This window comes from Cryptomeria japonica, chromosome 7 (assembly GCF_030272615.1).
Source record: "Cryptomeria japonica chromosome 7, Sugi_1.0, whole genome shotgun sequence".
Lineage (NCBI taxonomy): Eukaryota > Viridiplantae > Streptophyta > Pinopsida > Cupressales > Cupressaceae > Cryptomeria > Cryptomeria japonica.
The window spans coordinates 777951380-777965118 of NC_081411.1; the positions used below are offsets into that span (position 1 = coordinate 777951380).

Here is a 13739-nt window from a genome sequence, read left to right on the forward strand (position 1 = left end):
TAATTTTAGCTTAAGTGTAAAAATAGATAATAGGGAACTTAAAGAATTAAACAAATACTGTTTAATTAATCAAGTAAAGACCTGATTACTGTAACACCCACTATGTTCAATTGTGAGGATATCATTTGTTACAATTTTTTTCAATTTCAATTAGGAATTCAGGTAAAATTTAATTTGATAATTTTTCATTGCAGTTGGTGGCAAAATTTTGGGATCTCAAAATTGATTGTAGTTAGAGAGTGTTCAATTGAATATTATTTATTGGTAGTTAGTGCGGTAGATAGTGCAGAGTTTGGTACTACCAGAATAACTTTGACCAAAGAAGCAACTCTTGTTTCTTGATTAGATGATCACTTGACCCTTGAGCACGTCTAGCTTGTTATTAAGGCTACTGTTCAAGGTTGGGATATTCATATTATACAAAATATTTCAAGCATTTTTTTTTAAAATGTAGAATTTATTTTCAAAAAACATTACATGAATTGACAAGTGAGGCAACTCAAATCCAAAGACATGACATGATGCAATTCATTACAAAAGCAATATGTATACTTTCATAATTTTAGTTGAAACTATAATTTGATCTTAGTTCATATGCTATATAGAAAAATAAAATTATATATTTTATATTTTATTTAAATTCACATTAGAAATATAAAATCACTGTATACAACAAATTTAATCTCATAGTATTTAATATACATTTAGATTGTGTTCTTAAGTAAACTTTTCTATAAGTGCATGTATAATATTACAAAAATAAAAAATAAGAGTTTTAAATTAGATTAATTTTTTTTAGAATTGCATATATATTCTTAAAGTTATTCCAATAATTATTGTAAATAATATAAAATAGAATAAAGTTATAGCAATTTATTAACCTTTTCAATATTATTAAAGAAAAATAATTAATATATTAATAATTTTTTAGATGAATAATTTTTTCAACAATGTATTTTGACAATTTTCAAAGATCAAAATAAGCATATTGATCATAAAATAAAATCATTGCAGAATGAATTTTCAGAATTTTAGAATGTTGTGTTTTAGTGGGTACATTATCTTGAAGCTAGTTTAAAATGAGCACAATGGAAAGAAGGTCAATATGTTCCAACCTATAATGAGTACAAAAATATTGCTGCAACAATTGGAGCAAGTGGACTATTATCATTGCACCCAATCCTCTTAGCATTTCTTAATTTCAAAGGTGATGCTAACAAGAAAATATTTCTCAATAAATTAAGATTCTATGAGCTTATATAGTTGATTGAGCGCATAGTTGATGATATTCATGATTTTCAAGTTTAATTCCTTCAATTTCAAGTTGATACTAGCATTGAACTCTCTTATAGAATATTTGGAGATAGCTTCGCATATAATGATAAGGGAGTCAAGAAATGAGTATTTAAAGTTCTTTTTGATCTAGTTAAAATATATAAGGATAATGTTTCTATCAAGTGGTGGTCATTAAATATACATTTCTACAAAAATATACTATAATTTAAAAAGTATATTTCTAGTCTTTGATAAAAAGTTCTATTATTGCTACACTTTATCAATGTGCTAATTTAAACTAGCATGCATTACTACTTTTAATTACTTATTGGATTCTATACCTTATGAAAGTATCATATTATTGACAAATTAGATCTACTATAAATCCATCTAATGTTGAATTCTTATAAACATATTTTAAAATATTAATAGGTTAATAATTTATATAATACATTCTAATATTTGTGAATATGATTAATATGTGATACACCTTTTTGAATGGATGACATACATGAACTACTTTTTCCTATAGATATCTATTGTCATATAGTTTCTCACAAGTTGCACATGATTTTATTATTGACATTTCACATGTGAATTGGGTCATGTTGAATGTATATAATGTGGTTTAAAATTACCCCAGAAAAATAACAGGGGAATAACAAGTAAAATGGTAGGAAAAAACTAGCAAAATAGAAATATGTGATATAATTAATCTAGATAAATTTAGTATTTATATGGGAATATTTTATAAAATATTTTGTTTGAACTTATCATCATTTTTTGAGATTGGCTAGTTGAATGCACATGATGTATAGTAGGTAAAAAATAGCAAAATAGAAATATGTGATATTATTAATCTAGATAAATTTAGTATTTATATGGGAATATATTATAAAATATTTTGTTTGAACTTATCGTCATTTTTTGAGACTTGCTAGTTGAATGCACATGATGTATAAAGAATTTTTTTTATACAGATGTCAACCTTTAATGTTCACCTCTACCTTGTTAAGTAGTGCTCGTAATCTAAAATAAAAATATTTGTCATAGTATTGGTAAATGTAATGGCTATTTGTTCTTAAGTAAGATAAAATTGTAGATTAACAATATATTTTGTATCATAACATGCTTTTCTACAACATACAAATTAATATCAAAAGGAGTGCAGAGGTGGGAAGAGTTGTCGTCTGGTGGAGGGGGTGTGAGTGTTTCTTTGGAGGAGGGAGAGGTCGTAGATGGGGAAGGTGGTGATGCAGATGAGGGTGGATCTACAACTAAGTCTTTTTCTATGTACGTTCTATAGATTGTCATTTTCTTTGTGTTCCATTCTTCTCTAGTTTGGATAGTTTATTTTTCTTTGTGGGAAGCTAGGTCAAGAGATAGAGATAGGGTTTTTGGGTGTGATGGTTGTTGGTATTGAGTTGTCATTGATGTCAACCGCTATTGCAGGTAGGCTACTGGTAGAGATATATCATCAAGGATGAAGAAGAGTGTACCGATATGGTGAAGGATGAAGAAGAGTGTAACGGTATGGTGAAAGAAAAATAGTTGTTGAGACTATCAATGACTTCACTGGTATATAATGAATAGGTGGAATGTTAAAGTAATCACAATCCACCAAGGGTGAAGATGTGCTACTGGTGTAGTATGCACTTCCACTTAGTAAAAGAAGAAAGTCTCACCAGTAAAGGGGATATATCAGTATGTGTTTGCTGAGTGATCAAGTGTGAACCGACTATGTGTCAATGAACTAAGTGATTAACCATGGTGATGCCATGTGGAGGTGACGTGGCAAATATGTAGAGGTCGGTGAAGCCTCCATCGACATGGTTGGTGAAACAACTAGTCAACATAAATGAAACAGCCACAAGTCACAGGATTGTAATTGACTGTTGCGGCTCGAGGAAGAAAGAATGATAGAGGAAGATCAAGGAGCATTTGGCACCTAGATTCATGTGAAGGAAATCCGATTACAAGAAGACTTCAAAAAGGAAACAGCTAAGCGCTTTTATGAGTCGACAAACTTCAAGATAGAAAATGTTGTACGTGATTGCTATCTTTAGCAAGTATGCATTGGATAATGGAAAATGTGAATAGATGCATTCTTGGAGTACAAGTGATTGATCCAAGACAGTATGGATCAGATCTCATGCAGATTGTGTCGGGTAAAGGAAACCCTAACGACTCCCAGTTTGAATGGTTTCTTGGCAGGAAAACTCAGTTTTAAAAATGATGACTTGAGACTGTGATTGTGTTGCTGAAGTAAGAAGAAAGAGTGATATTATTGTCTGAGAGTTGTAGAGGAAAATACTTAAAGGGTTTTGTGAGCATAGTTGTGATTGACAAGGAGAAGCAGAGCTAACCGGTATAAGGAATATCCAGTGAAGAGTGTACTGAACATAGAGAGGTCATATCAATAGAGGTTGTGTCTGATTGTGAAGTGATTAAGTGTGAGTTGAGAGGAGGAAGACAGTGTGAGAGAGGATTGAGAAATTTAATCAACAAAGTCAAGTTGTAGAGCTAGAGAAGAGGAATTAAACCGGTAAGGGTGAAACCGACAAAGTAGAATATTGCATGGTTGCAAAACTTCATTTGCAACAGAGACTTTATTTGTGTATCTGAGTTCTATATTGCTTTTCATTAAGTTGTAGCTTAGTGTAGGGGTTGTATCTCATTTAGGTTGTAGCCTATAAATTGTGCAGGGGTTGGTGCTCCTTTGAGTTGGTGCATATAAATCAGGGGTTGGTGCCCTAAATTTTGTAATCAGAGTTTCATTGTGAGGCTGGATTGGAGAAGAAGATCTCTAGCAACTATTCTCACCGAGGTTTTTCCCACATTGGGTTTTCCTCATATAAATCTGGTGTTGTGTGATGCATTCTTGTGCCGGTGTTTTGTTAATGTTTTAGAAAGACCTTTCTCACACTTTACTTGCACTATCTAAGTTACTAGTTAGCACTTAGTTTTTTCTTTTCTTTACCAGTATCTTCTTTAGAAGAAAATATAAGTTTAAATCATTGATTCACCTCCCTCTTAGTGATCCATTGTGTCCAACAATGGCGAGCCAGATTCAACTAGGGACGTATTTCTTATGGTTTCCATTATCAAGATTTGTGTGGGGGATTCATTTTTATTCAATATGTTTTGGGATTTCTCAGTTTTGATAGAGATATTAGATCTAGTTGTTGTCTTTTTTGGGCAACACTTTACTGTCCTAATGTTGGCTTCTATATAGGGTCTTTTTAGTGGTGTTGCTTCTTTTATTCAGTTCTTCACTGGTCTCTCCTTGTTTGGTGGGTGGCTATTTGTTTTGGTTGTACAAGACACTGGACTTTTGGCAAAGGGTTCATTGGTGGAGTTATCTTATTTTTGAAGAAGCTATGGTTTTTTTGGTGGATGTGCTAGGGTTTTGTCTCTAGCATGTGTGGATGACGATTTTTCTACTCTTTCCGAGGTTTGTCTCTTGATCTGTTTATGGGGAATTTTTTTACTCTATTTTTATTTTTCTATTCCTATTTTGTTGATCCTGTTGGGTGCTTTGTTGTTTTCCCTTTGCTCGTGTTGTTTTCTTCCATTTCTCTTGGAGTCATTTTGCCAGTTTTCTCTAATTTTTGTTAGGGGTTTTCTCTGCTTTTGAGGAGAAGTTTGACCTTGTGAGTAAAGTTGGAGCCTAGTAGTTTCAAGTTTTTTAGTTTTTCAAAAATGGGTTGGTGATGCTCTTTCCTTGGTCTTTTTCCATGTTTCTCCTATAGAAGTGGATTCTTCACCTATAGTGGTGGAAAATCTTCTTGTAGTGAAGGGAATAGTTTGGATTTCTCTTCTCCTTTCTTCCTATTTTGCTAATTCTATTGAGGTGGAGGTATCTCCTTTTGAGGTGCAGAATGGATTTGTGGGAGAGGTTAGAAGCTTCTATAAGGGGGCTTCAGCTACTTCATTTCATTTCCTCGTTTAATTTTTTTGACTATATGGAAGTAGGGAAGGCTCAAGTTTGGCTCTTTTAACTATTGTTTTCTTCCTCTACTGACTGTATTGAGGTGCGGGATCTTTTGTTGAGGTAGAGATGGTATTTGTAGTAGAGGTGGGAACTTGTTGTAAGGGAGATTTTGGAGACTTTTTCCTGATGGTAATGGGAGCTTCTCAAAACCCTCTGTTGGTGCTCCTATTCATGTTATAGGTTGTGTGAGAGGAACAATTGTTGCCCTTATTTTGAAGGTAATGAGAGCCTTTTCAAAATCTAGTCACCTAGGTGTTTTCTTTATGTTATGTTTTTATTTTACTGGGTCTTATCATTATGGGAGCCTTGACAAACCCTTTTCCTATGTGTCTGTGAGATTTCTTGTATGATGGCTTTGACCTTATGGCTATTTCGACTAATTGTTTATTTCCTAGTTTATGGTGTTTGGCTAATTGTAGGCTACTGTTAGTTTGTGTTGTATTTCTTTTGTAGTATTCTATAAGTGGGTTTTTGATTCCTGCAAAATCCAATATATCTTATGTCTATTTGTAAAATTTTTTAAAATTCATATATATCTTTCAAAATTGTATAATTTATTTTCAGCTATTTTGGTTAAAGCTTAAGGATAATCTACAAAATTTACTGACCATTTGAAAATTAGGTTCATATAATTAATATTAAGGCAATTATTGTAATTTTAAGATTTTCATAAATGTACCCTCCGGATTGGATAAGATTCATATGATTTTACTTAATGTACTATTTATTTGCTCAATTTTGTATAACATGTGCCTTCACTCGGTGAAATGAGTTAAGTATCCTTTATAAATATAATTGAACTTTTTTACAATATTGACATTGTATACAAATACTAGTTATCTTTTTATTACAATTATCAGCTTTATGATTTGATTCCACTTGTGAAAATTGACATTGGTATGCAAATTTCAGCAATTTAACAATACTAATTAATAATATTATTTTTTTATTTGTTAAAATTTATGATCATGAATTATAAATAAATTTTTATTTCAAATCATCAAATTTATCATTGAAAAACTAAACATCATACATTATACAAATTCAAAAATATTAATATATATATTTTTTTTAATATTTACAAATCAACATCATCTGAATATAAAAAAAAAATACAAATTTTACTACCGAATCACAAATACTCAATCAATAAAGAAGAAAGCTAAAAAAATCAAACTCTTTACATTTACATTGTATTAATATAATAAAGACAAAAATAGTGTTACCATATGGCATCCGTTGATCAAAGAAAAAACACCAGCGACCGAAGCATTCAAATAACACGTCCACAGTACCCTGAATTTACACTAAAAAAGCACTATAAATAGCAATGTACGTGTGGGGATAGGATGTGAAAGTTGTAGACCGAATCCATTGCTATTTTTCATTTTCAATGGATTATGCAAACTTGGGATGGAAGTGTGGGGATAGGATTGGGATGGGAAAGTTGTAGACCGAATCTGAATGCCACAGCTTTAGGACTCAGACTTCTTCGACTAAATCGTTATGATGTCTCTGGAGGTACCCAAATAATAGTCGAGATGCTTTTCAATCTCTTTATGATATATTTTATTTTTTTATTCTTGTTATTATTTTTTAATTTGATTCTGTGTTTTTTCTATCAACATTTTAGATCATATTATGTGATTCATCATCAGCATGTTAGAGAATTCAAGATGTAGAAAATGGAGCTCTCTAATATCATGATGATGGATCACAGGGTGTGATCTGAAATTTTGATGCAAGAAAGCATGCATAATCGAATTTAGAAACAGCAACAAAAATCGATATAGATTGTGAACCTGAAATGTTGATGCAAGAAAACATACATAATCGAATTCGGAAACAGCAACAAAAATCGATATAGATTGTGAAAATTGATATCATTAATACCTTTTATTTGCATATTTAGAAACACGATTAATTAGTTGTTTTTATGTATAATGAGAAGATACATTGAAGAATTTCAAGGACAATAACGGGCAGTTCACTTTTTATAGAGGGAACAATGATAACGATGAAAATAATATTAAGGAAGAGGATGCTCAATCTTTTAAGAGTTTCCGGTTTAGCATTTCCTGGAGAAATTGTTATGGAAGAGGCCAAAGCCTTTAGCGCTGTATATCTAAAAAACTTATTAGAAAATTCTGGAGATACATATAAGAGAAGTTTTTTGAAAGAGGTAATAAGTTGATTTTTTTTTTCAATTATTTTAGCATATTTAAGATACTGATCAATGCATGTATAGTAGAAAAGCACAAATTGATATATGATTTTTAACTTTTTTTAAAATATTTAATTTTCATTTTATAGGTGGAGTATGCTCTCATATATGAATGGTCGCGTACCTTTATTAGATGGGAGGCATCAAATTTCATACAAATATATGAGTTAGACAAGCAAAGGTATAATTAAAATATTGTTGTTTTATTAAGATATTTGAAGTTTATATATGTTAACTATAAGATTTAATTGTTTTCTTTAGGTTGACAGACAACAGAATTTTAGAGCTGGCAAAATTGGATTTTAACATACTGCAATTTCGGTACAAGTTAGAGATGAAAGAACTCTCAAGGTAACAAAGAGATACTTGAAGTGTTTTATTTCTTGTAATATTCTAAGACATGTTACTCCATTCTTTAATACTTGAATAATGCACACAAGATATCTCATTCTTTTAAACAAATTGAATAGAATTAAATCGGATTGAAATATAATAATGTTTGTCTTGAGGTTCACTATTCATCCAACTTTTCTCTATTGTAGTGTATAATATAATGATACCATTATATCCTAATTTATAAGATTGTTTTAAATAATTGTATAAGATATTTATTTCTATAAATATATAACAATAAATTGAATGAATAGGATGAATTTTTTTTTAAAGCTTTTTCTCAACACTATAATTTCTAATGAATGATTTCAATTTTGAAATATAATTTACATTTCAATATAAATGATTTTTAAATAGTTTATTAATCTTATAAATTTATATTAATTAAAATTTATTTGAATTTTTGTAATTTTTTTTATAAATCTTCATTTGTGTTGTAGTTGGTGGGAGAATTCAGGCATCTCCAAGCTAGTTGCAACAAGAGAGCGAACAATGGAATATCTACTTTGCGTAGTTTTTGCAACAGATAAATTGGAGCTTTCTAGAAGTAGAATTGCTATGACAAAAATCACATGTATTGTCACACTCTTGGATGACATTTTTGATGATTATGCAACACTTGAGCAACTCAAATGTATTATAAATGCCATTTCTCAAGGTTGGGATGTTTCTATTATTAAAGACATTCCAAACAACCTCAAGATATGCATTGAATTTGTTTTCAAAACAATTCATGAATTAACAAGTGATGCTACTAAAAAGCAAGGACGTGACATGATGCCTTTTCTTACAAAAGCAGTATGTATACTTCTTCAAGACCCAAGATTTTAATTTATTTTTTAATACACAACGTACATTATATAAGAAAAAAATTATCAAATAAATACTAGATTAAATTCTAGATTAGTAAAATAAATACTAGATTAGATGCTAGATTAGTGAAATAAATACTAGATTAGATGCTAGATTAGTGAAATTTTAGAGCCATTAGAAATCAAGCTAAATTTGTTTTCCACATAATTAGATCTTATAGAAATGGAGCCTTATGAAACTAACAAAAAGAAATTAAGGGTTGAGTAATGAGTAGGTGACATTTTTTACGTAGAAAGTTAACAATATTCTTGATTTCGATGATTGATGGATATTAATATGATTAAATAGAGAACCAAAATAAAATTACTAAATTATATTGTTATTTTAGACTTGCTAATGTATTAATCATAAAGTATCCCAAAGAAGTAACAACACACCAACTTATATTTATCATGTTGTTATGTATATTTCACCAAAAATAAATAAATTTTTTGAAGCTTATACTAAAAAATAATATATTACTACCAATAAAAATAATTATTAGTTATTTGTAGGTTTGACATTATACTTAGGTTCTATGAAATTAAGACAATAAATTTAATATTATTATATGTACTTTGTATCCCTACAAAAATACATTTTGATCATATTCAAAAATAGGGTTAGTTATACAGATCATGGAAAAAAATATTGAAATAGATTTAACATGTATATTGTATTGTCATTTAGTGGGCAGATTATATAGAAGCTTTCTTTGAGGAAGCACGATGGAAAACAACTGGATATTTTCCCACCTATAATGAGTACACAATGTTTGCTGAAAAATGTGTATCACTTGGACCAATATTGGTACATACTTGCTTGTTAGCATCTCACATGTTCTGTGATGATGATATTGAGAAGATATACCTTGATACCTCTAGATTCTATCATCTCATGTGAGTGTGTATGCGGTTAACTGATGATATCCATGATTTTGAGGTTTTGATTATTTTTCCCTTTTTCATTAACATTAAATATAGATATAAATTTTAATGTATATTAAATATTAACATATTTCTAATGTTTATGTAGGATGAGAGGCTCCATGGGAAAATTGCTTCAGCTATTTCTTGTTATATGGGTGATAATCGACATTGTTCAGAAAAGAGGCAATAAATCACATCACCAAACTCAAGAATAAGTTATTGAAGGAATTGACAAGAGAATTGTTCAAACCAAATAATGTTTTGTTTGATTAGGAGAACGTATGCATCAATAGTACCAGAGGAGTAGAATTCTTTTATATATTTGGAGATGGTTTTACACATTGTGACAAGGAGGTCAAGCATCAAAAAACCTAGTAGAAATCTAAAAAAAAAGAGTTTTCATTACCTGAAAATGAAATTCTCTCTTTAATATAGACTTTTAGTAAGTCACAAAACTTTTTTGTTTTTTTGTAATGATTTATCTCTTACTATAATTAATCTATGCTTATTTAGATTGAATTGCAACATTTCATTTAGATGGCATTGACATTTTGTATGGTTTTCATATATATGTTGTATGAGTATTATATCTAAAACAAGTGTTCTATGTTTCTAACCTATTTTCAAATTTGATTAGTTAAGAAAATTATTTTATTAATTTTGTCATTTTTTTCAATAATATTATAATATAATGAAAATAAGTTGTATTTCTTATAAGTTGTGATGCTTAGTATCCACCTCTAATCTTTTATTTACTTTTTAATATAATGAAAATTTATTGGTTTGAAGGTTCATAATATTATTGAACATAAAATATTTCTTCATTAATATCACAATTGAAAAAGATTGAAGTATTTTTGGATGCCCCTATTATAATGATAATTACAATGCTAATAATCCAATTCAAATTAAGACATTGGATGTTGGTGTTGATGGTACTGATGCTTCTACATAGATAGATTATAACTTCAATGAGTTTTTATTTATTGAAACTCTAAATGTAATAAATGTAAATGATAATTGTATAAGACCTAAAGTTCAAATATCTTATAACTTAAAGAAGATTCACTCAGAAATCTGTATTTGAAAAATGAAAAACAAATATTGAAAATGTATTGAATTTTTTTGTTCTATCTTCTACATAATTTTTAAACATACAATACAAGAGTGTGTGGAGCAAAATAAAATAGCTTTATGAATTTGACAAGATCAATATAATGTATGTAATTTCTGTATTTGATTGTGTGCAAGATTTTGAATCATCAACATTTCGGATCACACTCTATGATCCATCATCAAAATGAATCAATAAATGCACATAACTCAATGAAAAAAGATTGACCATGACATGAATTCGATCCAGATCTAGCAAGAAATTTCCAATATTTCTAGTGCTTTCACTATTGCTTTTTAAATCACCTCTTTTATATGGGCATTGAAATACATTGGGAACCCTTTCTCGATTCTTTTCATGTCAAAGGTATTTTTCAAAAGTTAATTGCAATCAGTAATGTATTTAAATTCAGTACTGCATTTAAATCATGCGTGCATGTTGTAAATCAACCACAACCAAAGAGAGAAAAAAAAAGGTGCATTATAATATAAAGAATATAACGATGGTTCCCTCGGGAAAGGATTTTGTGGTTATAATTTTATGGAAAATGTAGTGACTATGCACCACAAAATTTACATGATAAGGTTTTTGCTATTATAGATTATTTCCCGCCTAGATAGTGTTCACCCATTTTATGGAGATCTGTTAAATGTTTTATATGACAAAGATCGCACTGAGTTGGCCCTTGGCCAAAGTGCCTAAATAGTTTTGTGACAAGTAACAACAAACTGTTACTATTCTAGACAGGAAGCTATCTGTTGTATGCAAAAGATTTGAATAAAGTCGTGAAGGATGTTGAAACTCTTGCTTTGATTAATATGAGTGGGGAAGGGTTCCCAATTATTGGAAAGTAAAATAAAACGGGAGGCTCGGAGAGCAAGCCAACAAAAAACACAAATGACAACAAATAGTAATTATAGTAAATTAGTAAACATAATCCAAAGACAACAATGGTACCTAAATAGAAAAACAACATTATAAACATAAATGACTTTAAAAAATGGAGTCTCAATGTTCAATCATATGCACAAGAGTTGCCTCCGACAAATTTTTCTTTCCTTTCATCCTTAAACCTGTTCTTTTGTCCATTCTTCTTTGCCTTTCTCTTGACTTTGGTCTCCATTATGACCATCCCAATTAATGTTTTGGAGTCTCACTAACGTTTCCATGGCTCTCTCCAAGCTCATTATTCTTTCTTTGTTTTTCTCACATTTCATGCATTCTTATGAGATTTTAGTTCAACTACTAAAATCTCCTAGTTTTACTCCTTGCTCGTGGCCCCTTTATCTTGTTGTTCCTATTCATCCTCATCACAACAATTTTTTTTTGAGTATTAAGCCTTTTCACAGCTTCCCCTAAGTGAGTATTATAGGATGGAGAATGGTAGAGAGAGTCTCCAGGAATTAGGTGTAGTAATTCCTCCAATGCTTTCTCACTTTCCTCACTAACTTCTTCATTAGAAGTAGAGTCCTCGGACTGTATCTTCATATCATATTCAAGGTTTTTTTTTCAAGTGTAGCAACAATATTTGCCACAATTATAAGTTTAGCAAGTCTAACAAACCTCTTTTGCCCTAAGAGGGTCGTGATATATTCCTTTACACATCCCCCCATCTAAAATATCAATAGTTGAAGAAGAGAGTTCAGTGTTACATTCAGACTATTTTCATAGTGGATTTGAGTAGCTTTCCTCATACCTAGTTTAGCATTTTTGCTTCTACCTAGAGGATTTAGAAACATTATTCCTTTATTGTGTGGGTTGGGAAAGTCGTTTGTAGGGTATAATTCTACAATTAGGAGTGGGGTCTCACTACCCAAATATAATTTTTTATTTTAAATGGATAAAAGCAAGGATATTTTCAACACAATGGATTTTGACCAAGAGGGGAAGTCTTCTACAAAGGCTATTTTTTATGGCCCCTTGACTTCAAGAGAGGTTGGGGTTTTGAACTAGGGGAAACACATTTTGGGTAGGGGTAGGATTCAAAGGAGGGGTGGTTTCCAAACAAAAATTGTAAATAGAAAAAAGTTAACCCCTAGCATAATAGAGGATAAGCTCCCTTAGTGGCAAAGTTTGCAAACCTAACCACAAGTGTGAAGTTTTTTTGATATAATAGCATGATTCCTTATGGAGGAGGCAAATCATCTCTACTAAACTCATTTTTGTGGCGCTCAATCTCTTTTCCATCCTCTATGAACATTTTAAGATAGTCTTCATATGGTTGTTTCTAGCTAAGGTTGGGGACCTTCTCTCCTTCACAAATTAGGCCTATGAATACTGCAATGAGTTCTTCCATGATCTTAATTATGATACTACCCACTTGAACCCTATCTTCCCTTTAACTATTCATGAACTCTAATGACAATGCCTTGTCTTTACCTTTCATGACTCTAAAAAATAAGGTAATCCTCCCTTTGAAAGATATCCTAGACTTCAACATTATTTTTAAGGGAGACGAAGGTGGTGGATTCGACTCTCAACCTTTATTTCCCCATTATGACACTCTTTCCTATCTTAAACACAATAAACAAAGGATTAAACCCAGGGAATTAGAGATGCAAGAAAATGAAAAGAAATTTTTATAATTCTTTTTGAAAGGGCTTTGGCATAAATTAAATGGACCACTATTATATAGCCTCCATAGATCTACCACATGCAAACAATATATGTATCTAATCTATCTTTGTCTTTATTTATCATTCCCTTTCTATTTCTATTTCTATTTCTATTTCTATTTCTATTTCATCGAGCTGGAGTTATCTTTTCAATAGGGTCATTGTACTTTATCTAAGTTTGCAAATTAACATTTTTATTGATTAGCCTCATAAAAGTCTTAACAAATATTATTGTATTGCTATAACATTGTAAATTGTACCTCGTGCAATTTCACTTCGCATAGCCCTTCACTTTAGACGAATTAAAGAGAATGATCAAACTCCCATCCTATTAGACCACCTT

At 30.4% G+C, this 13739-nt stretch overlaps 1 protein-coding gene across 1 annotated transcript; it reads left to right on the plus strand.

Annotated features, from left to right (window-relative positions):
• The first annotated feature begins 7286 nt into the window (after window positions 1-7286).
• Window positions 7287-9857, plus strand: LOC131068916 (delta-selinene-like synthase, chloroplastic). The gene is made up of 6 exons (XM_058004199.2): window positions 7287-7451; window positions 7583-7674; window positions 7755-7844; window positions 8327-8684; window positions 9429-9548; window positions 9774-9857. The coding sequence occupies exons 1-6, from the start codon at window positions 7287-7289 to the stop codon at window positions 9855-9857; spliced, it is 909 nt and encodes a 302-aa protein (XP_057860182.2).
• The last annotated feature ends 3882 nt before the right edge of the window (window positions 9858-13739 follow it).